We start from the raw sequence: 26319 nt of genomic DNA on the forward strand, positions 1-26319 counted from the left end.
TTGTAGAACAAGAGATATTGAGTAGAGAATGAATGATGTGTACTCCCAGCTCTTAGGCCCGGCTCTCAAAGAGCAATGTCTTTAACATATGAATTCTATTATTTTTCCTCCTTTCATCCTTCCCTTTGACTCCCCCCCCCTTTTTTTTTTCCTCTCTTCTCTTTCTTTCTACCTCTTTTGGACTCTGAGTTTGACCCTTTCTCCTTTTTTTCCTCTCTCTCCGTTTGTATCTCCCTACATCTCAGGCTTCTCTGCAGAATGTCAAACAAAGATCGACACATTGATTCCAGCTGTTCGTCCTTCATCAAGACGGAACCCTCCAGCCCGGCCTCCCTGACGGACAGCATCAACCACCACAGCCCAGGTGGCTCTTCGGACGCCAGTGGGAGCTACAGCTCAACCATGAATGGCCACCAGAACGGACTTGACTCGCCACCTCTCTACCCTTCTGCTCCTATCCTAGGAGGTAGTGGGCCTGTCAGGAAACTGTATGATGACTGCTCCAGCACCATTGTTGAGGATCCCCAGACCAAGTGTGAATACATGCTCAACTCGATGCCCAAGAGGCTGTGTTTGGTGTGTGGCGACATCGCTTCTGGGTACCACTATGGGGTAGCATCCTGCGAAGCCTGCAAGGCATTCTTCAAGAGGACGATTCAAGGTTAGTGTTGCACCTGGGAATCCCCTGCCCTCTTCCAGCCTCACGTGATGGTTGGCTAGTTGGTTTTCCTTAGTTCTTATCCTTGTTAATCAAGTTGTACAGTCTTAATTCTGTCTTGAGTACAAAGTAGAAATAGGTTACAAGAGCTTGTGGAGGAAATTATAGAATAAACTCTCCCAGATAGGCCTCCTATCAGTTCTGCTTTCACCATTAAGCTCTAAGGATGAAATGATATTGAGCTTTGGGTTAAGAAAAGCACTTCTGTTATTAGAGCAACGTGGGTCTGTATAGCAGCTATACAGCTGCTATAGTAGTATTTTTGGATACTACTATAGTATCAGTAGTATTTTTGCCTCTTTGGTTCTTCTTGCAGATGCGTGGAAATAATGAATAATTTAGAGCAGTGGTTTTGAAACTTGAGTGTGTATCAAAATCACCTTGTAATCCTGTTAAAATGCAGATCACTGGGCCCTACCCCCAGAGATTCTCACTCATCACATCTGGAGTAGAAGCCCAAGAATTTACATATATATTTTTTAAAGTATTTATTTATTTATTTAAGATTTTATTTATTTATTTGACAGAGAGAGAGACAGTGAGAGAGGGAACACAAGCAGGGGGAGTGGGAGAGGGAGAAGCAGGCCTCCCACTGAACAGGGAGCCCGATGCGGGGCTCGATCCCAGGATGCTGGGATCATGACCTGAGCCGAAGGCACGTGCTTAACGATTGAGCCACCCAGGCGCCCCAAGAATTTATATTTCTAACAAATTGCCAGGTGATGCTGATATTGCTGGTCCAGGGACCATGCTTTTAGAACCACTACTCTAAACAAATTTAATTGTCTACTACCTTCCTTCTTTCTCTGTAGTTGGATATACTTTCCTCACCTTTTTAATGAATTTGTAAAAATTGTCTTCCAAATTATTCCTAATTATAGAATATACCTGCAACATATATAACATATACCCAAACCCTTATGGATTTTCAGATTTATAAATAACAATATAAATGTAGAAAAAATGTGGCCAAAATTTGTATGTGCTCCTTTCAGCCAGCAATCCACAAATACAGAGCTCTGCTCATGTTAAATGCTATAGATCTATAGACTCACAGGAAATTATAATTTTCACTTTTGTAGATCCTGTGTGATATACTTTTGGAGAATATAGGGAAAGGAAAGAATAATTGCTTATTGAGGATCCTCAGCTCATCAGTGATTCTCTTCTCAGTGGTTTACAGAATGTTTTCTTCTTAACAAGCACTTTTGGATACATGTGTGTTTTCCCACATATCAGTGGTTCTCATCCATGCCAGCTCATCACCTGGAGACTGAAAAGATATTGATACCAGGGCTCCTACCCCCAAATTCCGAGTTAATTGGCTTTGGGTGTGGCCAGGGCAGGGGGGGAGTGGAGTTTTGAAAGCTTCCTACTTAATGCTTCAGTAAAGCCAAGGTTAAAAATCACTGCCTTCTACGGTGCTGCGTTCTGTGAATAAAGTGTTTCTCAAAGTATGGGCCAGTGAACCAGCAGTATCAGTATCACCTGGGAATTGATTAAAAATGCAAATTCCCAGGCTCCATCCCAGATTACCTCAATAGGAATCTCTGGGGTTGAGCCCAGCAATCTGTATGTATGCCCAGATTTGAGAACCACTGCTGTATATCCCATATTGCTGCTGATTTACCACTCATGACTGACCATTGTCCTCTAATGGTCCCTTCTTGTATGTAACTGAATTCAGTTTAGTAACTTTGTTCTGTACTGATTTTTAAAGTGCAAATGAGATTATGTTTGTTAAATTCTGATCCTTCTAAATGTTTTAACAAAAGGTGATTATGAAACCCTTTATGTGTACATAGAGTAATCGCCCACTTTTTTTTTTTTTTTTAAGAGCAGCTGGGAGGGCAAGTCTTCTCCATTAGCTGCACGGAAGATTTCACTTACTGTTCTTAGTGGAATGGGTTGTACCGTCTCCCATTTGCTTTTGTGTTTGTGACATCGCTTCCTTGATTTGTGGCTGATGAAGGCACACTTAAAGAGCTTACTTAAGGGGCACTGGTTTTCAAGACATCATTACTCTTACAAAATTGAGTGGATATTTAAGCCTAACTTTTTCATAGCCTTTAAGAATTTTAACTGACGAACACAAGCCAAGTTAGTATGGAGTACATATGAATTACCTAAATATTTTAATGGCTCTATCTTCATACTTTATGGCTCACCATTGCCATATTTTATTAGCATTTTCTTAGAAAAATCCTTCATCATCTGGATCTTTCTTTTCTTTTTTCTCAGCTGTAAACTGAAGGCATTAATACCTACTTCATGGAGTGTTTAAAAATAAAATGAAATGTGCAATCATAGGTAGAGTGAGTGAGTAAAAACAATGGTGGTCGATCTGCGGAGCTTCCTTACATTCTTGGGCATTTGAGAAATATCTTCAGCCTGCTTACTAACATTGTGGAACTTGAGAATGAAAACACATTTCAAATCTTTGGGTTCTTACTAGCCATTGTCCAAAGGTATTAGAATACTTTTGTTAAAGAGTATCTAAAATTCAAACTGTTAGTAATTCGATTTTGTTTATTCAGTTTATACGGCTCTGGCATTAACTACACGAAGAAAGCTAATATTTTGGGATAAATTAACAATTGCTGTGTATGCTAATAAAAGCAAGAGATTCTCACTATGAAAACCACTCCCCTTTGCTCAACAAATATTTATTGAGAAACTACTGTGAGCCAGACATGAGCGTGCTGTCTGGAGCTGCATCTTACCAACATTTTATTAAAGCTTTGTTCTCAAACATTTGTGCATTGAAGTGAATTCCTCTACATATATCTCCTGTCTTGAGGGAATACCAAATTTTTAGGATGGTGGCAGGGGGTGGGGGGGCAGTGGTTAAACTCCTTGGTCCTTAGTATGTTTCCAAAGATAGAACAACTATGAAACAGTTTCCTGGAAGTTTTTTTTTTTTTTTAAATCATATAGCTTAGATATTAATAGCTATGCAATAGTTATTTACTGGGCAATAACTGGAATAGAGCTATTGGAATTCTATGCCTGATTATTCCTTAGGATGCTGAAATGCTACCAAAAGCTTAACAGAGCAAAGCACAGGGTGATTCTTGGCATTGATGTATAGTGCTCAGTTTTACTCCATATTGGAGAGAGCAACTTTCGAGGATTTTGAGCAGGAGACAGAGATGTCACTGTCCAGATTAGCACTCTGGACTTGCCCACCTGGCTATGTTTGTAGCTGGCAGCTGGGCAGCACTCAGTAAGTCTACCCCGCTAGCTACATCAGCAGGCATCACACCGTGGTGCTAACTTAGCCCCAAAAAGGCAGTGAGGCAAATAAAGGGATTAAATTGTGAAAGTATAATGTAATAATTAGGGTGGTAATTGTAAGGAAGAATGGAACAGCCCCTCCTTTCTGCAGCGAAGTGTGATAGCGATTGAAATCCAAAGATATTGAAAAAGTGGCCCGCAATCTCTTGTATCATCACAGATTCTTATTCTGTTGCCGAAGGGACCTAGAATCTGTTCTCATGCCTTGAGGCAGCAGTGCGGCCAAACTCTCCTTGACAGATAGTAGTCTCTCCCTTCCCTCCCCTACAGCTCTTCGGGAATGAGAAGAGATTATGCAATTCCCCTTAAGAACAAGTCTTTCTCCTGTTCACAACCCTTAGGATCCAGACATTATGTAAGTGTGGCTTCTGCCTCACCAGCACCTGCTGGTGCTCTTGTTGATGACTGAGTGACCTGTGCATCCAAAGGCATATTCATGGGGAATATTGCCTCTTTAGACTCTTTATTTCCTGTTATTATAATTTATTTTTAAGATTGATTATGCAATATATAATGAATATCAATTATAAAAGTTGGGCAAAATACTTTTTAAATTTAGAGCCAAAAGAACATAGATCCAGAGCATATCTTAAGAAGGGTAATGAGGGGTGCCTGGATGGCTTAGTTAGTTGAGCGTCCAACTCTTGGTTTCGGCTCAGGTTGTGGTCTCAGGGTCATGAGATTGAGCCCCGCATCGGGCTCCATGCCCAGCAGGGAGTCTTCTTGAGATTCTCTCTCTCTCTCTCTCTCTCTCTCCCCCCTTCTCCTTCTGCCCCTCCCTGCCCTGTGTGCTCGCTCTCTCTCTAAAAAAAAAAAAGTAATGAGAATTGTTCTTTTCATAGATGAATTTGATATTCCAATTGTGAAAGGCAATTAATCATAAATTTCAGTGAAAGCCAACCAGAAAGGCATATTTTATTTATTGACTGTTTCCAAGTTATCATTGGAAAACTATTGGATTAGGTCAGCACTTAGGGAAAATTCAGGGTGTTTTTGTTTTGTTTTGTTTTCTGCTGACCAAAAAACTTTTTAGAAGACTTTGACAGTCCTATCATCTGACAGGGTTAGAAGGGCACCAGTGACTTCATTGCCACTTTCTAGGTTTTTTACTCTGTGTGTGGTATCATTATTCTGATTTCTTTCTTATTCCAGTGTTAGTCCCAACTCATAAATGAGTGGGAAACTTTTTGTGTATGCACCTTCTCGTTAAGAGTTTTCCCCGGACTCTAGTGAAGGAAGCAAGAGTAGGAAAATATCTTTATATGCCCCCCTCAAAATGTCAATACATAGTTCATCATTTAACATACAAAATAGTAGCTCCCTCTATTTCTCCATAAGAGTATGGAAATAAATATTTATATATATATTTGTATGGCTGACATAGCCATTTTAGCTGCTCATTTCTGTGCGAGAGATAGGCATTTTATTTTGCCCCCAATTTTATGAAGAGGAAATTATATATTTAAAAACTAAGGTTTTGGGGCGCCTGGGTGGCTCAGTCATTAAGCGTCTGCCTTAGGCTCAGGTCGTGATCCCAGGGTCCTGGGATCAAGCCCTGCATCGGGGGCTCCCTGCTCCGCGGGGAAGCCTGCTTCTCCCTCCCCTACTCCCCCTGCTTGTGTCCCCTCTCTTGCTGTGTCTCTCTCTGTCAAATAAATAAATAAAATCTTAAAAAAATTAAAAAATAAATAAAAAATAGGGTTTGGCTTTTTTTTTTTTTAAGATATCCATTATAGCATAGGTTTTGGGTTCATATAAAACCATGCCTAAGTCTCAGCCCCTTAGAGCTGAGAGAACTTAATATCACTGTGCCTCTGTTTCTCAGGTGGGAATGTTCATCAGAGTACCTGGCCCATACTAAGTGCTCAATAAATTATTTAACTTTCACTGCTATTGGCAATATGACCAGGATACTCAAACCCTGGGTGGTTTGGATATTCCAGCACAGGGGTGTCCTTGATGCTAAACTAGGATGTGTGGTCTTCCTCAGATCACAGCTGTCCACCTTATGCTCTGATAACTAACCCTTTCTCCCTGCAGCCATTCTTCATAATAGTGCCCTTTTAGGTGGCATTTAGGTGGGCCGACTGGAAATTCAGTTAGTTTTATATAGTTTTTTGGTGATCAATGAGCTTTTTTTTTTCCCCCCCTGTGGCCATGCATGGGAAACTGGGTAAATCAGAACAGGAGCCTGAATCCTGGAACTTGCATGAAATATCAGATTCCCAGTTAAGCTTTGCATGTGGGATTCAGGAATGAAGTAGCAGGACATCCTTGTAGCGTGAGATGTAGGAGTGACCATTATGAGGATTAAGTTCACTCTGGACATTTGTGGGACCTGAGAGAGGAGTACCATGGTCAGCCACATAATGTATTATAATACTTAGAAGTTTATAAATCAAGATAACAAACTGCTAAGGAACATATGTTCTATTCTTTTATTGGACAAACATACCTTCATAATGGCCTAGGAGGCCAGCTCTGCATTTTGAGTTCTTAAGACTCATAGGAATTTTGTGTTAGCAAGAGGTAGTAGAAGGAAGATCAGTCCTTAGGCACAACCTACCCCATTTCTCTCTTCCCCTCTACCTCCCATCATGTTCTGTGCATAGTGTGGACATCCTGCTCACATGTCCACGGCCCATTGACCCTTCCAAATAGCTGCCCCTTGACTATGCATGGGCCTCATAATGCGCACACAAGCAGTCCAGTCCAGTCCAGGGCACCTTCCAGAGGATGGACCCAAGGGAGAGGCCCATGCAGGCCTTGGAATGGGGCTTACGGTGATTTGGCCACAGAATTTGAGGGTCCCAGGTACTGGGGGTCATGGGGCACAAGGGGGTTGGCTCCAGCAGGTCTTGTCCCCTTAGTCTGTCAAAGGAGCCCTTGCATTGTAAATGACTTCTAAAGCCCAGGGCCTTCAGATGGGGGCTCTTTTTGTCTGAGTCTAAAGGTGACACAGATAAGAGCCTAAATATCACCTGAAACAAGGTGCATTAAAGATTAGGCATTTGCCTGCTAGCCATCTGCTAACGCTGTGGGCATGGCCTGTGGATCTAATGTGCTGACTTCTTTTCCACACTGCTGACTTTTTGCTGAAGCAGGCGGCCTAGTCCTGGAGGATCTTTCCTGGGCGTCACGTTTTCTTTGCCATTATGTGCTATTTTGGTCTTAGAACAGAATATTTGCAATACTGGAGGAAAAAGAAACTTACAAATTGAGTGTCTGAACATCCTATGAACCTTACAAAAGAAAATAATAAAATACTATCTGTTTAACTTAAATAGTATTTAGAGAAAATAATTATCCCAGTTTAAAAATGGGATATGTTTAAAACTCTAATATGTTCTAAGATTAAAACTCAAAATACTATGGAAATGTTTAAATTGACTTGAAGAATCTCAGGGGTGATCAGGTTGGATGAAGGATTAAATTAAATATTGATACTAATATTTACAAAAGAAATATTGTATACAGTTCATTTGCTCTAACTCAGAGCTTGCTTTGTTAAAGTGTAATTGATTTTTCCACTTTTTCTTGCATTTGATGGCAGTTTTGTCTGATTTTTAGAAATACATGAATGTTGCCAAATTATAAATGACAGATATGCTGTATTCCTGCTATTTTAATCGTTAACATCAGTGTTTATTTTAATAGTAAAATTTAGTATTGCATACTCTCATTGGTGGTAGAGAGTATGTAGTATGTGAATGGATGTTTTAGGAAACAGCATAGTTTACAGATTCATCTCTTTCAGTTTTGGCTTAATGAACCTGCTTCTTGGGATAAATGAGTAGTGATGTCTTTTCCCTGGTTTGTTCTGACTTTTAGGAATGGACCTAAATTGTCACCACTCATGAGGTCTTTGTAGAGCCAGAGAGTAAATATCTTAGTATCAGGGGGTCACATGCCTTCAGTGTCATATACTCGGCTTTGTTTTATTTTTTAAGCTGTTTAAGAATATAAAAACCACTCTGAGCTTGGGGCCATACAAAAACATGTCTAGGGCTCGATTTGACTGCTGGCAGACCCAAACACCCCAATGTATCTTCCTGGTAGGCAACCTTGACTACCAAGATTTTCATCGGGAGGACTTCTTTAGGCAACTTTGCATGCGTATCATTTGTTTAAACTGGAAGCAAGTTCTTTATCATGATGACCTCGTTAAGTGTGTTATCTCAGTTTTCAGAATGTTTTTACTTTTTCAGGGATCAGATTTTTTTAGTCTCTTGTCACTGTTCACTGTGTCATATTCATGTGTATTAGCTAGGTAATTGGAAAGCAGAATCAATGTAAATTAAAATAAAGTAACATTTAGAGTGGCTGACAAAAAGTTGGATCTTGCGCGTATAAAATAAAGTCTGATTATTTTCAGAGATTAAATTGCATGGTTGATCTTTGATCAAAGAAAATAGAGTATTTAACTACCCTCATGATATTTTTGTCTGAAAAAGATGTTAGGAACTCAAGTTTGTGACATGACAATCTCTGGTGTCATTTACATTTTTTTTAAAAACTCTTCATTATGTTACTGTATAAAGTCATTTAAAATCGACATATTATTGTAACTATGGACTCATAAGGAAAGTTTACCAGTTGGGTGACAGTGGCTAAGAATCTGTTCTGTGTAAGGGGTTTTTGCCAGTGGCATTCAGGGAGGAGATGAATTTTCAGTGAAACTTTTTATGCCGTAGTAAAATGTCTAACTATAGTTTATGTAACTTATATAATCTAAAATTACTGAGATTTATTAATTTGTCAAATTAGGCAGACAAAATTTGCTTTCCTAGCAATTTGCAAAATGAGTGACACTCTTTCCTACTGTCTATGTTATTTCACAGTGATTGGGAAGAGGTGATAGTATGCATTTTATGTTCCTCCACTAGATTGCATTATATTTATTTATTTATTTAGAGAGGGAAGGGGGAGGGACAGACGGAGAGGGAGAGAGAGAATCTCAAGCAGGCTCCATGCCCAGCACCTCAGCCCAGTGCGGGGCTCAGTCCCACAACCCTGAGACCATGACCTGAGCCGAAAGCAAGTCAGATGCTTAACTGACTGAACCACCCAGGCGCCCCTATTTTTATTCATTTAAAAAAGGACATTTGTAGTAATAGTATCACTAATTTTTGAAAGTACAATAGTTATAATTAATAGAAGGACAAACTTTTTAGTAATCTTTATTATTATTTTTTTAAGATTTTATTTATTTATTTGTCAGTGAGAGAGAGAAAGAGAGCACACAAGCAGGGGGAATGGCAGGCAGAGGGAGAAGCAGACTCCCTGCTGAGCAAGGAGCCAGATGCAGGACTCGATTCCAGGACCCTGGGATCATGACCTCAGCCGAAGGCAGCTGCTTAACCAACTGAGCCACCCAGGTGTCCTGTGTTTTAGTAATCCTTAAAACTTAGCTCTATCTTTATACTTTAACTAAAGTTCTGATGTATCTGTAGCATTAATATATTCTCCTTTGATTCTACTCTGATATGGCCTACATTATAGAATCAGAAAAAATAAGCATGTAATTCTGGATTATCTGTACATATGCATACTTAAGAGGCTATGCTCTCCTTTATTTATTTTTGTAAACTTCCTTTCTTGAATAAAACCCTCTGCACTCAGAAAATACAGTCAATTTCCCATGGTTCACCTGAGCTCATGTCCTCAGAAGTAGCATGGAGGGAAGGGTGCTGATTGTGGCATGAGGCCGGTGACTCTGTCTGGTTCCAGTGGGGCAACATCTCATATGGTGACCCGCCTGTGCCACCAAGCCTGTTCCTGATTCAGTCACCCTCTTATGGGAAGGAAGCATGTGCATTGCCATTTCTTCTAAGGATTCTGTTGGTGAGTAATTTTCTTTTCTTAGCCTGCCCCAGCCTACCACTTGTCACATCTGAAACGCCTCCCAGCACTGCACACTAACTCTCTTCTTGGCAAGTAGTGGTTGAGAAGGGCTTGATGTAGTTTACATGCTCAAGTCTGAGGGACTTCAAGGATCAGTTCCAATAAATTCTTTAAAAATGCCATTTGCTTTCCTGTCTTTTAGCAAGGTAGATTTTTACATTTGTGATGGACTTCTTAGGAAGTGGGATGTGGCTGTAATACTAGGCTTGCAGACCGGTGGATTTTCTTCTGAGGACCTGCCACCCTGGTCACCCTAGTATTATCTGATGACTATTTAACGAAAGCCTGGAGGCTGTTTTTTGGTTGCTAGATAAACTGCCCGCAAAGGTATCAGTGCTTCTTTTTCCATTCTGATAGCTTTCATTCTTTCATTCTTGTTCACCTTTGACCTAGAACCAAGCCCTGACAAATAAGGCTGTTCAGAGAAACAACTGATAAATTACCTTGTTAGAATAGCCTTAGTAGCTATAGTAGGAATGATACCCTCTGCTTTATAGTTTTCAAAATGCGTCTTTTTATGCCTACGTTAAAGTAATTACATGATAAGATCCTTCCAGTAAACTCAGAATTGATTATGGCTAAATTCAGGTAGAGTAAATGACAACGTTCACCCTAAAGGTAGGAAAGAAGACAAGAAATGAGTGATGAGAGTTCTGTTATTTCAGGTTCCTGTTGTGTTTTATTGTTGTTGTTTTAAGTAGGCTCCATGCCCAGGTTGGAGCCCAATATGGGGCTTGAACTCATGACCCTGAGATCAAGACCCGAGCTGAGATCAAGAGTCAGATGCTTAACCAACTGAGCCACCCAGGCGCCCCTTTCAGGTTCCTACTGACGTGAATGTGGGTTACTTCGGTAATTTGTTGTAGGAGCATATGTCTCAATATGATTTTTTGGGCCCCCAGGAAAGGAAACATCAGTAACTTGTTTTGAAAATTCAAGTTGTAGAAGCTGTGAGGCTGGTTCTGAGGAACGGCAGGATGGGGTTTCATGACCTGGATCAGAACTTTTTTTATTTACTGTTAAAGGGCAGTGGTTCATTTATCTGATATATTACTTGATAAACTTAGATAGTATCTTAGATGTGATAAAGTACACGCATTGCATTAGTTTGCTTTCTTTTGAAGTTGTTGATAATGAGATTCAACAATGTGAAGGCCTAGTCATTGGAGCTCACTTAGACATTTTTTTTTTTAAAGATTTTATTTATTTATTTGTCACAGAGAGAGAGAGAGTGAGAGCACAAGCAGGGGGAGCAGCAGGCAGAGGGAGAAGCAGACTCCGCACCGAGCAGGGAGCCCGATGCAGGACTCGATCCCAGGACCCTGGGATCATGACCCGAGCCAGAGGCAGACACTTAACCGACTGAGCCACCCAGGAGTCCCTCACTTAGACAATTTTTTTAAAAAGTTTCATGTAAAAGCAAAATTAGGTAAAAGATGCTGGTAAAGTATTATAGTTGACACTAAAAGTAAATATATGTTTACATTTAAAAGAAATGATGTTTAAACATTTATTTCTTAATATTTATTTTCTTTTAGTGGTAAAAATCACATAACATAAAGTACACATACCAAAAAATGCACATGACATAAAAACAGAGCATAAAAATTTCCATCTTAACTATTTTTAAGTGTACAGTATATTAGTGTTAACTATATGCACATTATTGTGCACCAGATCTTTAAAACTTTTTTATCTTGCAAAACTGAAACTCTACGCCAAGTAACTACCCATTTCCCTCTCCCTCAGCCTCTGGGAACCATTTTTGTACTTTTGATGAGTTTGACCCACTTTGACCTCCCATATTCGAATCATGTAGTGTTTGTCTTTTTGTGATTGGCTTATTTCAGTTAGCAAAATGTCCAGGTTATCCATGTTGTAATATATGACAGGATTTCCTTCTTTTTTAAAGCTGAATCATATCCCATCATAAGTCTATACCACACTTGCTTTATCCATTCATCCATCAAAAGACAATAGGTTGTTACTGCCTCTCAGCTATTGTGAATAATGCTGTAGTGAACATGGGTGTAGAAATAGCTCTTTGAGATCCTGTTTCCAATTTCTTGGATATATACCCAGAAGTGGAATTGCTGGATCATACGGTAATTCTGCTTTTAATTTTTTGAGGAAACTTCATACTGACTGGCTTTCCGTAATGGCGGCATCATTTTACTTTCCCAGGGAGAGTGCACATTGGTTTCAATTTCTCTGTGTCCTTTGGGGCACTTGTTATTTCCTTCTTTTTTTCTTTTTTTGAGAGTGGCCTTCCTAATGAATGTGAAGGTGAATGTTTAAACATTTTTGAGGGGTATCAAATAACTCCCTGAGTTTGAAGTTCTAATCTTTTACCTCGTTAGGCTGTCCATAAGTAATTACATATGTGGACAATGTAAATAGTTGTTTTCAGCCTCTTGGGTTGCATACCGTGCCTTTACCGATAATAATGGGTGAGGAATTCATTAGTTTGTCATAATAATAATGACTCTATCAGTTTTTTGCAATGTGCCATACATGGTTCTAAGTGATTTACATTGATTGTCCTATTTAATTCTTCCATTATCCCAAGGAAGTAGATGCTACTATTATAGTATTCTTACAGTATCTTATTTATATATATATGGAACTTGAGGCACAGAGAAGTAATGGGCCAAACCCAGTTGGGTCTCAGGCAACCTAAACCCAGAGCCTGTGCTCTTTACCTCTCAATACCCTGACTTGCGTATTTTTTAAAGCTTTTAAAAGCATTGAGTAATTTTAGACTGAATTTTTCTTGAGAGATTTTAGTCCATGGGCAGAATTTTCCATTAAGTTGATAAAATAAAATAAAAATGGGGAATTAAGAATATTCCCAAGGTTATGATTAGATAATATTGAAGGCTTTTTAAAAAAGGAGACAGAAGTGAGCCTTAAAAAGATCTATTTTTTTTTTTATAATTCATTTTTAGAACCCCCCTATATATAAAGTGTGAGAGTTCGTCTTCAGTACCATCATATCCATCTCAGTTCCCTGGATTTTTATCTTCTGACACTCATTTCACTGCTGGACTTTTAGCCGTTAGTTTTAGACTGATCCCCAAAATGTACCTCCACACCCACCACTGATAACACCTCCCTGACTCTTTAATTCTTGATTTTAGAAGGAAAGAGGCTTATTTCTTTGCTTGTTTTGATGTCACGGTGATTAACCACTTGCATAAACTTTGTGACTGCAACAGAGGACAACTCTTTCTTTTTTATGATGAGTACTAGTCAGAAGAAGGGGGGGCAGGATTATATGAATGGATCTGTATTTTTAAAGAAAAAACTATTTTCTTTGGGATTAAATCTTGTTTTTATTTTATTTTTTTATTATTATGTTATGTTAATCACCAAATATTACATCATGAGTTTTTGATGTAGTGTTCCATGATTCATTGTTAAATCTTGTTTTATTTTGGTTTGAACAAAGAGAAACAACCATATTCTAATATACTTTTTAATCAAGGCATAGCTGAGGGGGGCCTGGGGGGCTTAGTTGGTTAAACATCTGTCTCTTGATTTCGGCTCAGGTCATGATCCCAGTGTTGTGAGATCGAGCCCCATGTCAGCACCCTGCAGGGTTTGGAGCCTGCTTGGGATTCTCTCCCTCTCCCTCTCCCTCTGGCCCCCCCCATTAATTAATTAGTTAATTTACTAAAAAAAAGGTACAGCTGAGTAATAATACAAAAAGGAAAGAGGAGGATTTAGTACACAGGAATTTTTGATTAATTTAGAATTTAGAGCTTGAAATCTGAATGTACCTTTACAGTGAATCTGAAAGCAGAGCCAAGTCTACTTTCTGATATCCATTTTTGAGTACAAACTATTAACATAGTTTTCATTTGAAGAAGATCAGAGACAAGTACAGGAATCTTCAAAGGAATGAATCTAGCCCAAGATTTTGTCCTTGATTGCACCTTTTCTTTTCCTTTTGCCTCTAAAGCATCTTCACTACTCCCAAGGTACCTCCTTGCTTCTGGAACGCCCTCACTGTCCCCCAGAGTCTTCAGATTATGTTTTATATGGAGAACAATTTCAAATTTTATGGATATTTAAAGCAAAAGCCCTCCTTTTGTTCTTCTGGGATATTACCAATTTACTAAGATTTCTTTTGTAATGTTTGCAACTAACTTGTAGGAAGCTACTTTACAGGATTGTAAGTAAGAAAGGAAATAATGGGTAGACTGTAAAGTATTTTGTATCATTGCAGGCTTTTGTCCATATGTTTTTAGACCAGAGATCCATAAACCAGGGCCCAGGGCCAGAATCATTTTGCTAAAGAAAGTTCGGAACCCAGTCACGTCCTTTCTTGTGTTGTCAGTGGTTGCTTTTATGCTTCTACCGGATTGCTGGGGAGTCACAGTAGAGACTGAATGACCTTTGAAGCTGAAATATTTAACTATCTGGGCCTTTAAGGAAAAAACTTGCGCTCCCCTGCTGTTCCGTGAAGGAGTGAGAGCTAAACAAGTGTTCCCTTGGAGGAGGCATCCCCTGCCCTACCTCTCCTGGACCATCATCAGCACACAGGAAGACACCCCCCCTGCCCCCCACTGTGTTTCCTTCTATGCTCTTCCTCCCGGAGGAAATGCCAGGCACTTCTCTGCAGCCCCTATCATAGCAGGCAATCAAGTGCGCGGGTTTTGTTTCAGAGAGGAAAATCTTTAGGCACCAACACAGCAAGTTGGGAGCTTTCGTGGTTCTCACCTGGGCGTTCCTTGTTTTACTCTGCATCCAGTTAGCAGTCCTGTCTGAGCTCCCTGACCCTTGGGGTAATTAGTGGTTATGGTCTTTTGAATATTTGTTTTTCTTGTACTTCTTATAATGTGCCTGTGATGTGGACATCAATCAGGTCTATGCTTTTTGGCTTCCTTGCACCAGGCAGGAAGAGATTCTCTGCCTTGCATTTCCTTATTTCTGCACTGAGCACTAGCTCCTGGCCACTTATAGAGCCCCTTTAGCTCTTCTGCTTCCTGAATCCCTTCCCTGAGTATAATTACAATGTTGTAATTCTTGTTGAGAATCAATGCACCTTCTGTGTCAGACGCTCTGCTCAGCACCTTGAATACATGATCTCATTTGATTTTCACAGCAACGCCATAGAAGTATCCATTGGTGTGACCCATTACCATTTCATTCCTGAAGAAGGAAAAGCTTGCCCTGACTCCCTGCAGAAAATGGTAGAACCAGCACTTGAATCCAATTTGACTCCTATCTTGTAATCATTGTTATACTGCCTCCTACAGTTTAAGTACAGAGCAGTTACCATCTTTGGGTCCTGCAGGATTTCCCCCAACTCTGTTTCAACTTTGGAGAATGCAGACCCATACTGTTGAATACATCAACTCGATCTTGAGCGAAGAAAGTCTCCAATACCAATATGTCATTTCTGACAAAGTTCTTGGCGCATTGATGGCATTGAAGAACAGAAGCATTTAAGGACAATATTAGGAAAAGATGTGCTTGCTTTTACTTGTTGAAGGTACAAGGAAACCTTCAGGTTGAAGGTGCAAGGAAAGCTCTGAAGTCAAAATCGTATTTAAGAGTCAGTTGCTTTTGGAGTGCCAGGGTGGCTCAGTAGGAAGAGCATGTGACTCGATCTTGTGAGTTTGAGCCCCACATTGGGTGTAGAGATTAGTTAAAAAATTAAGAAAAATTAAGAAAGAGGCAGTTGCTTTGTCATGTAGGAGATGATCCTAATGCCTCTATCCTTGCCATATGGACTGCTTGTACCATTTGATAACTGCCACTGCAAAATGTACATTTCTATTAAAATATAGTGGCTACATTAGATTTTTGTTAGCATTTCTTTCTTTCACCTATTTTATTCACAAACTGTTTTTTAGTCATATGTGTTAAAAAAGAGATAAGCAAACTCATCAAAGTTGCTCAAAATATGTAGGTAGAGCAAAAACATGTGAATGTTGATGTTGAATACTGAGCACAGCACATTTGGGGGCAATGGTTAGCTCAGATGCAACATCTTTCTTGTGGCTGTGGTATTCTTTGAGCTTTTTTATAAATACTCCTGTGATACCATCCCTACTCCATCGAAGCTTAAAAACTGAGATGCAGTGGCTGCACACATCACGTGGGGTCTGCAAAAGGCCTAGTTGCCTTTTCCAAGAAGATGTCATCACATCAAAGCTAAAAAACACTGAATTTCTGGTTACCCTGGATAGGGAGATATTTGTATTCTCCATCATCTTCATCAGTGAGTATGTTTTTATTAGACACTTATTCCCTTCTTAAATGCATTTCAGAACACACCCAGCTGAGTATGGATTACTTTTTTCTCCCATCATGAACAATAGCATTATTTTGGGATCTTTAAAATGCATTGTTTACAACCTGATACCTGTTGCTTTGGTGACATGGTCTGTTTGGTTTCTGTGGAATTAAACTGGCTACAAACCATAGTGGTACAGAGACAAGTTGAGGGATTTCTTTTTGAGGTGTTGAGAGATTCCATTACCCCAAAGCAACCCTACCCTGTCCCGCAGCTGCCCTTGTACCATAAGTCTGACAACAGCAAAAGACGATGCCAAGATCCACCGTTCTCTTACCGCTCCAAGGCATCAGGGTTTTCTTTCCAACCAGCAACAGTAGCAACAATGACAGCTACACAAAGCACACTCTCAGAAGATAGGAATTTCATTTTTTTTATTTCTATTCCAAACAACACTCAGTTAATTGCTTTTAAAAGATTGGAGTCCAGCAGCATTGCATCATAGTTAAGAGCTCGGATTTTGGATCCAGAGTGCCTGGGTTTGCATTCTGGCTCAGGCACTTGTTAGTTATGTGATTTTGGGTATGTAACCTCTTGTCTCAGTGCCTTAATTCTCTCATCTGCCAAATGAGGTTCCTATCTGTAAAACACATGAAGTAGTGCCTCGCACTTAGTGTTTACTATAGGTATTGATACGCAAATTTTAATGGGTACATTTAGGGACCGTTGGACTGGATGTCAGGATATTTGAGTTTTAGTCTTTTTTATTTTTATTTTTTTAAGACTTTATTTTTTTTATCTGAGAGAGAGAGAGAGAGAGAGCAAGAGCAGGGGGAGGGGCAGAGGGAGAGGGAGAAGCAGACTCCCCACTGAGGAGGGAGCCCGGATGCAGGGCTCGATCCCAGGACTCCGAGATCACAAACTGAGTTGAAAGCAGACGCTTAACCAACTGAGCCACCCAGGTGCCCCGATATTTGAGTTTTAGTCTTTTTTTTTTTTCCAATAAACTAGTCCATATTTTTGTAAGGAAGATCCAGTGATCATAGGTTAATCAGTACATATTTACCTGTCTATGATCTTTATAAAACAAGGAGGCTGAACTAATTAGAAATTAGGTTTTCCTCAAAGTCCAATATCCTTTAAATTTGTGTTGCTTAATACCCAATGATATGTTGTTGGTAGATTCCTATGAGTTTTATTCTGTCTCATTGACTATACTTAGCTTTTTTTGATGAATAATTTGGGGCTAAATATTAAAATGAGGGAACGAGGAATAGGATCACTAAAAATCAAGTCAACAGGTAATGAATGGCTTCTTGTGGGCCATTGACTTGGCCATACATTCTTTTGGACACAAGGGATTCTGAGGGGTGTAAGTCCCTATCTGCAAGGAATATACAGTTAGAACAGGAGGAGGTTGATTCAGTAGACACAAACAATAAAGTATGTTGAGTTCTAAGAGAAGGACCCACCTGAAGACAAGCGTGAGATGAGTTAGTTACACCCATAAGGACTCGGTCTCGTGGGCTCTTGGAAAGCTTCATTGAAGACATGATAAAGGAGGCACATGAAGAGGACCAGTGGGAAAGAATGCTGCTTTCTAGGAATTTGGAGTAATTCAGGGTACATGTCGGACACGCCGGGGGGGTGGGCTTTGGATAGGGATAGAAATTGACCTGAGACTGTGGGAAGGAGTAAGGCTGGGGTGGGATTTTGAAGATCTTTGCAAATCCTTTACCTTCCATTATAATCAGATTACACCCAATGATACGCAGTTTATAAGCTCCAGCGTAGTGATAGGAAATGCTCACAAGGAGATGTTGCTGGTTGATGTCTCAGAAATTCACTTCTTAGACGATTTGGTGCTTTAAAAAAATGACTTGAGTTATCTTTCTTCCTCTTCTCCTAGTATGTGTAAAATATAGCCATGTACACTGGAGTTGTTGGCAAAGCAAAATTGTCCTTCAGCTTCTCTGGGTGAATGGCATATTCATTTTCACACTCTTGCGTAAATCTGAGGAAGGTTATTTTGTAATATTCCCAAACTCCAGATTTAGGTCTTAGAGTGAAGGTATTTAGTAATTGATGAAATCTTACAATGTCTCTCCCTTTTGTTCTCAGAAGGGTGAACAACATGATCTATGATTTTAATACTTATAGGTCATGTAATTCTTACAGTGTTATAAAGTACATATGATTGTTCCTTTTTTATATTTTAGTAATCCAAGAGTAGTAAAGGTAAAGTAACTAGTTCAAGTTCACACGGCTAATGAATGGCAGAGCTGTAATTTGGACCTTCATCTACCATTTCTCTTCTCCTCCTCTCTTCCTCTGCCTTCACTCATTCATTTCCAGGTGTCTTTCTAAACCCTATACTAGGTAGTATGTTAAGGAAGGACATGCAATGGGCATACAATAATTTTTTCCACTTTTTATTTGAGATGAATATGCACAGTGCCTAGTGTTGAGTCCATAGTTGTGGAATAAGGCAATAAAGGAATGTCCATGTTTACAAATTTGGGGGAAACCAAGGTAGGATATGTTTTGTTTAACCTGGAAAAAAATATCAAGGCTAAATAATATCCCCCCATTTTACAACACTGTTTTCCTGCTAGCCTATTATTTATTTATTTATTTATTTATTTATTTTGTTTTTAGAGAGAGAGAGAGCATATGAGTTGATGGGGGAGGGAGAGGGAGAGAGAGAATCTTAAGCAGGTTCCATGGTCAGTGTGGAGCCCAATGTGGGGCTTGATCTCACGACCCTGAGATCATGACCTGAGCTGAAATCAAGAGTCAGATGCTTAATGGACTGAGTTACCTAGGTACCCCCTGCTAATCTATTTTTAATTTAATTCAACAGGTCAATACAAACTTGTAGTTAGATGTATCATAGAGGGAGATGGTTGGTACCCGCTCTAAGCTCAGTGACCCACCCAGTACTGTTCACTGGAAGATGAAACCAGAGTGTATGGTCTTGGTCTGCAGTCAGTAGATACTACTCAGAGTTTATGAACCTGCCTGCTTGTAGGCTTCTTTCTAATCTTTTCATCCTTAAAGACAAACTGTCATTTATTCGCATGTGGAAGCTAAGCCTGAGCTTCAGTGTGAAAATGCAACAGTCTGTGCCAATACACTATTATGGCTCTTATATACTATGTTTGTGATTATCAGAATTTAATCCTATAGAACCTGAAAGAACCAAATATCAGAAAGACTTTCTATACCCTATCTTCCATCTCATTTTTTTAGAGGGTAGAAGGGCAGCAAAAAGGCAAAGAACATGTGACTTTGGCATAATCCTGTATGTGAAATTGCTTTGCCAAGAGCTGGGTATGACAATTAACTGGATGTGACGCTCCTTTCCTCCTCCGTCAGTATGCCACAGTCTCCATGTGCCTTGCTGCCCCTTTGGGAGTCTGACAGACACTGCCATTCTTTATAATACTTTTGGGCATCGTCTTTCAGAGCTTGAGGCAGATTCTCACACTGTCTTCAATGATCTGGAGATCTTCGAAATTTGAAGGTAAATTTGAAATTTAATAATGGACAGACATCATTTGGCCTCATGTCTTGTGATAAAGAAGGCAGCCAGATGTTTTGGGTGAATATGAATGAAATGTATTTTGACTGCCCCCCCCTTATAGCTTATAAAGTGACTCTAGTGGCAGTTCTAAAGGGAGCTTCAGGAAGTGTCAGAGCAATCCCCTGGGAACAGGTAAAGTGTCCCTAGGTAACTTATTTTGAAGTCTAACTTGAGATTCTTTGAAAAAATTTAAAAAGTATGTGCATTGTTAGAACTATGACTTTCTTGCTAGAGATATGTAATCAATTATTGTTCCATATTATATAATCCCAGTTATAGAGGTCATTTCAATTTCAGGTGGAATGGGCAGAAAGTAGTGAGGAAAAAAGCATTAAAAACAAGAAAGAAAAAAAGGAGAAAAAGGGAAGTTGTATCGCTGTATGGAAAAACCTTTACTATGAAACAGTATTTAAAAAGTCTTTTTTTAATATTTTTGATCATGTAAAACAAAAATACTACAGATTATCGGCTGCATGTTTTTAATGCTCTGTAATTGTGTACCGAGGCAAATCCCATTATTTTAAAATCACTTAATATTGGAAAACAATTGGATAAACCCCACTTGGAGTGCCCTGTGGGTCATCTCAAGCCTTTTGGTTCTCTTAATAAAGTTAAAACGACTGGGGGAAATATACAAATGCTTTCAAATGGGTTTTACAGTTATGATGTCTGTATGTGTGAAAAAGAGGGACAACTCTTAGGAACTACGTAAAGCCAAATGCATCATTACTGTGTATGAGTGACGTGAGTTGGGAGTAAGGATTGGACATATATTTTTATTTTGAGATGCCATGCTAATTTACATCATTCAGCCCTTTCACTGCCAAACTGTAAAAGTCCATTAAGTGACTGAAAGGAATATAGAAATTATCCACTGGCACTCCAGGCTGGAGCTTTACATACACCCTGTTATTCTATCCGCCAGCTAGCTGCAAGATTCTATTAAGTGGTAAGTGAGAAAATTATATTGCCTACAAACTAATTGTACAAAAGACTCTGAAATAAGTAATCAGAGCCCAGGACTTTCTGAAAAGCTGCCAGGAGATATTATAAATTGCTGTATCATTCTTGTCAGCCTGGTTTAAAAACCCAGAGCTTCCATGTCGATTTGGTTCCCTCTGCAACAGAGCTCACTTCCCCAGCTCTTGACAAAACTGGGAAAATTCCAGCTGTGTAGTAGCTGCCCAATTCAGTCCCTGGTGCCCTCTAACAAATGTGTCCCAGGAAATAGCAAGCTATAATCCAAGAAAACTCTGTGTCTGAAATGAGAATCCTTGCTTGTGAACAATAACTTCTGCATCCTTCTGATTGTCCAGTGTTCACATTTCAGGTGCCCACAGTTGCTATTGGAAATATTTTTGTCGAGTTTCCACTTTTCGTGAATTGAAGGAAAACAAGTGCCCCATAGAGATCATGTGGTCTACTGGGAGTAATGTCTTTGAGCCATTACTAAAATAGACGGAACATTATTATCCAGGTGCTTGGGACAGCACGTTTTTAGGATAAAATGGTTTTTTGTTGTTGTTGTTGTTGTTGCATAGAAAAAGCACCAGGGAATGTATTTCAAGGGCAGAATCTGTGTAGACTCTAACAAGATCAAAGACTTTGTTGGGTGGGTAGTCATAGCCAACAACAATGAACTAAGTAACTCAATAGGAGGGCTTTGAAATTAGAGGTTTTCCTCCAGCAAATAAGTTCTTTAGAATAATGTTGATTTGTTTTTCAAGATATAAACCCGTGTTACTTAGTGAAATCAAGGTTATCACTCATGTATGTCAAGACTAATTTATGGAAATTTGGCTAAAGGATGCCTGATTCATCGTAAACAATTTCTATACACTTAAGCTGAAAATATATCATTTGTGAAAACATTCAGGACTGCTATAATTTCCATTCATTCACAGTGAAATTTTTACAAAACAGGTTTTGTTGCCAATAGCTTTGGGAAGATTCCTCTACCCCAATATAGTTATTTATTCATTTTTCACAGCATAGTTCAGTCATTCACTTTTAGATTGAGAATTCATTGACTTTCTTAGGCATAATCTCTGCATTTGTGGGAATGCATTTGTGTATGCGTCCATGCTAGTCATGATTCCAGAACCACCACCCCCCACACTAAATTGTATTGTTATTCGCTTACATGTCTTATCTCCTCTGTAAGACTGTGGACTTCTCAAGAGCAGGAACTACCTCTTTCTATCCCAACCCAGCACATGATCCAAAATTGCAAGTTCATGGATCAGCACCAAGGATCTAGCAATGAATAAGAGAGAGCCTCTCCCTCAAGAGTTCATTCTGAGGCACTATTAAAAATTTCTCTGCCTTTATGTTTCCCTTTGTCATTGAAGAATTCAGGAAGTAATGGTTAGAAAGGGAACTAGAGTACTAGAGTACTTCTTTATATGTGATCTGAAGCTCCCATGTGGTAATTGTACAATTTTCCTGCTGTTTTTTGAAGAAATTTAAAAATCCTTACGCAGTCATTCTTGGACGAGTCATTCATAGATTTAGCTATTATCATTGAATCGCTCCTAAATATTTTCTCCAGTGTGGCTCCAGTTCTGAGAGCATCTACTTTGTAAGTAATACTAAGTACTATAACAAGATAAAAATTAACCCTTTTAGTGCCATCTGTCTGTTTTTTCATATTTTAAAACATTTTCATGTTTTATTTTCCTTTTATTCTTATCCTGTTCCTATCAAGATGTACTTTATTTCCTTTAAAGTCTCTCATGTTCACTTTTTTTCTTTTCACATTTTGCTCCCCAGAAGCCTTAGTATTTTTTTTTTTTTTTTTTTTGGTTTTCCCCTCAATGATCTCTTTCTGTTTTACCATGCATTTCCATTTTTGTCAAAGCTACTTTTTAAGGTTTTGAAAAATTAATTAGGTTTCCTAATATTTTTTTTTTAATTTGTGAAATGGTTTTCCTAGTGGTCTTAATATTGCTTCCTGATGGGACATCTGTCTAGCTCACTTGACCTTGTGGACGTCACTACATTACAGCACCATAGTTGGTGTTCATAACAATGACATTGAGATATCAAGAAAATATAAGTTTTTTTGAAGCATGCTATTTTACTTATTTACTACTTTTGGAAGAAGATTTTTCTACTGCATAAGAAATGGTCCTTGCCTCCAGGATCTTACCATCTAATGGGTAATATGCATGCAAAAAAGGTATGACAAAATCCAGCATGTCTGTATATGATGAGAGTATGTGAAAAGATATGAGAACCAAGAAGTCATTTTCTGCTATGATGGTCTGAGAGGTTTTCATGAAAGATTTGAATGGAATTTGAGTTGAACAGTGAGCCTTGGAAGTAATTTTAAGAAGAAAAGAGGGGCAAAGATAGATCATTCTCAGAGGGAAGTCTGAAGGACACAGCAAAAAGTGAATAAATTGACTTGGCTGCATCAGAAAGTTCATATAAGGTAATAATTGTAATATTGCTGGATAAGTAGATGGGAGTCATATTGGAGTGGCAATTTTGTTTGCTAATCTAATATTCTGTATTTAATTCAAGAGACCATAGAAGTGTAGTGATTTTTTTTTTAAATTAAGGTATTTTATTTTTAAATTAAGCAGTCCTAGGAAGAGGTAGGCAGCATGGATCCAGGGGGACAGAATGGAGGCACAATGCTCAGGTAGGGGAGAACTCCCATAGTCCAGGTGTGAGCTCACATATGCCTGATTGAGGTTCCTGTCAGAAGTGTGTTCTTGTGGAGGCTGAGGATAGAATTTTTGGAGGAAGAGGAACCAGTTTGAAAGGAAAGATGATTGTTTTTGTGGGGGTGGGAGGGAGATGGTGGGTCACCCTGGTAGAAGTTTCTAGCAGTGGGTTAAAATGTGTGTCATGCTTTAGTACTGGAAAGTAAGCAAGGTGAGGACTTCATACTGACTTTTCTGGCAAAAAGGGGCAAGAAATGCTGTTTGGAAACGATTTTTTTTTTCCTAACTAGTTATTGTTCATCTCTTTCTAAGAAAGCAAAGACTGAATTTTTTTAAAAAATAAGTATAGGAAGAGGTAAGTAGAGTGGAAGGTTCTGGTATTAGAATACTAATTAACCTTTAGGAAGTTACTAGCAATACTCCCTGGATGCAAAATACATTTTCAGTGATGGTTAAAGAAACTCAGCAGTGAAAAACGGTTCATCTAAAGTTCAGAATCTAAATCCTTTTATTGTCAGCCATGATCCAGCCAGTCTGGTTCCTTTGACTTATCCTTAATTTTCTGGGTGTTGGTAATATCTCTGAAGAAGGTGATGGTGTGTGCCTCTGTTGATACAATTAATATTACTCTTATTATTTAACCTCTTACGTTAAAAAGTAGTTGCTTTTATTATTATAAATGCCCTGAGTTAGAATGCTAATTGAGCCAAATAATTTTGATAGGCTTATCTCAAGTTATAATGCACAGGTTTTTTTATATGTATATTTTAGTCATGCGTACTTAACCAATTTTCAGTAGTTATAAGTGGTTAGGTATTACTTCCTGTTGAATTAGCAGTTGCTGAGTAGTTGAGTCTTTGTACAATCCTGCAATCCACTAATGTGATATTTAATGAGGAGACATCAGTCTGGAGAAAGGTAGTCAATATAAATCAGTGTTTACAAAGTGTGATTAACTCTGAAATATTTCATCAATGCTGTGGTCCCAGGCAGACTCTATGCTAATTACTAGACTCTGCGCACGTTTCAGGGGACTTGGACGGACCCTGAGTATCGCGAACATAGAGCAGCAAAATTGCAATTATGCTCGGACCGTCTCTGATGACAATTTATGCATTTGGTGTGATGACCTCCCCCTTCCCAAGAGGGCAATAAAGAGAATGCATTTTCATTAAGATACTAATGCACTTAATCACAAGGGGAAAGGGTTAGGAAGTAAGGAAAGACCTTCAAGCACTATGTGACAGAGCTGATAGCAGAGAGAAGCTTTATTTTAAAGGCAGCTTCTTTACAAAGCTGTAGGCAGCTCCAGAGCACATCCCACACACTATCATTGGCATTAATTGAAAAAAAATTTTGAGTTAAAGTTCGGATCTTCTTCTGGGCTACATATTTATTGCTTCAAATGTGTAACTAGGACCATAAGTAATGTCAACTCTGACATTAAACATACAGTTTCATAGCAGTTTATTTTTATTTATAACACATCCATGGAGCTTGAGTGTTTGGAATTCATTATGCAAATAATGTAACAAACATGATGATGACCGTCATCATCGTCATTCTCCTCCTTCTCCTCAATAAGCATTTACTAAGCAGAGAACTGTGTTGTAAGGCCCGGGTAAGTGTGGCCACAAGAGCCAAGTCATTTCGGTCTCTGCCATCTAGGAGCTTACTGTAAGGCCCCAGATGAGCCTGCTGATCATTTTTCACAGTGGGGTTTATGCTGTTTAGTGTCAGAAAGACAATAAGCCTGATATACTGGAACATAACCAAAAGAAATCCAGGATTGATGATACAAGAATATAATTTTGATGTTCATGCTTTTATGGAAATAATTTACTTTGAAATTTCTTTTGGATTCTAAAATTCTGGAAGATTGTTGTTTTGCACGAGTAGACTGAGCATAATGTTTTAAAAGCTAACTTTAAACTTAATCTTTTGAGATACTTTACTATGTATCTTCCAATTATTCAGTGCATTTTTTTTTTTTTTAAGAGAGAGAGAGAAAGTGGCAGGAGGAGGGGCAGAGGGAGAGAGAATCTTAAGCATGGGGCTCCATCTCAGGATTTGGAGATCATGATTTGAACCGAAATCAAGAGTTGGGCCCTTCACTGATTGAGCCACCCAGGCACCCCTATTCAGTGCATCTTAAGTGGTTGCCACAGAGCATCCAGCTTCATGACATTTGTGACATCCTAATGAATCTTATGTGACATGTTTTTTGAGAGGGGAGGCAGAAGTAACAGAGTAGGCATTGCCTTTGGGATGCTCACATTTCCTGGGTCTTGCAAATCTAACTGTTTTTCTTCGAACTCTGTGTTTTAGGTAATATAGAATATAGCTGCCCTGCCACGAATGAATGTGAAATCACAAAGCGCAGACGTAAATCCTGCCAGGCTTGCCGCTTCATGAAGTGTTTAAAAGTGGGCATGCTGAAAGAAGGTAAGGCATGTTGCTGGGGGCTCTGTGTTTTAGGTTGGGAATGGGGGAAGGGCTAGAGAAACTGGGAAAAGATGGGGTCACAGTAAGCACTCTGAATCTGATGGCAGAATACATCTTTACGCCTGAGTTTTCTGATATGTCCTGGCTAACTGCTTGTTATCAACAGGAAGGGACAAGGTAGGAAACATCTGATGTGCAGCTAAACCCACCAGGTATGCTTGGTCGTTCTGACTCTTTTCTTCTTTACGAGTTGCAGAAGGCAAAGGACAACGGACACCAAGACGCTAGTCCTTGTCTTTTTGTGTTTCTTCTCATTTCTAAGTTTACAGGGAGATCTTCCCCTCCCTCGTTACTGAGATGTAATTGACAAATAAAAGTTGTGTATATTTAAGGTGTATGACTTGATGTTTTGATATACATATGTATTGTAAGGTAATTGCTACAGTCA

General features: G+C 39.1%; 1 protein-coding gene across 11 annotated transcripts in view; it reads left to right on the forward strand.

Moving 5' to 3' along the window:
* Nucleotides 1–26319, forward strand: part of ESRRG (estrogen related receptor gamma) — a 616331-nt gene that overhangs the window by 434836 nt on the left and 155176 nt on the right. For all 11 annotated transcript variants that reach the window (XM_073884096.1, XM_073884099.1, XM_073884098.1 and 8 more), the window contains 2 exons: nt 246–661; nt 25755–25871. In XM_073884096.1, coding sequence (XP_073740197.1) covers nt 259–661; nt 25755–25871 — 520 coding nt within the window. In that variant the 5' untranslated portion in view covers nt 246–258. The remainder of the gene's footprint in view (nt 1–245; nt 662–25754; nt 25872–26319) is intronic.

This window comes from Callorhinus ursinus, unplaced genomic scaffold (genome assembly GCF_003265705.2).
Source record: "Callorhinus ursinus isolate GAN/ISIS: 27379988/994484 unplaced genomic scaffold, GSC_fseal_2.0 scaffold54, whole genome shotgun sequence".
In the NCBI taxonomy this organism is placed as follows: domain Eukaryota; kingdom Metazoa; phylum Chordata; class Mammalia; order Carnivora; family Otariidae; genus Callorhinus; species Callorhinus ursinus.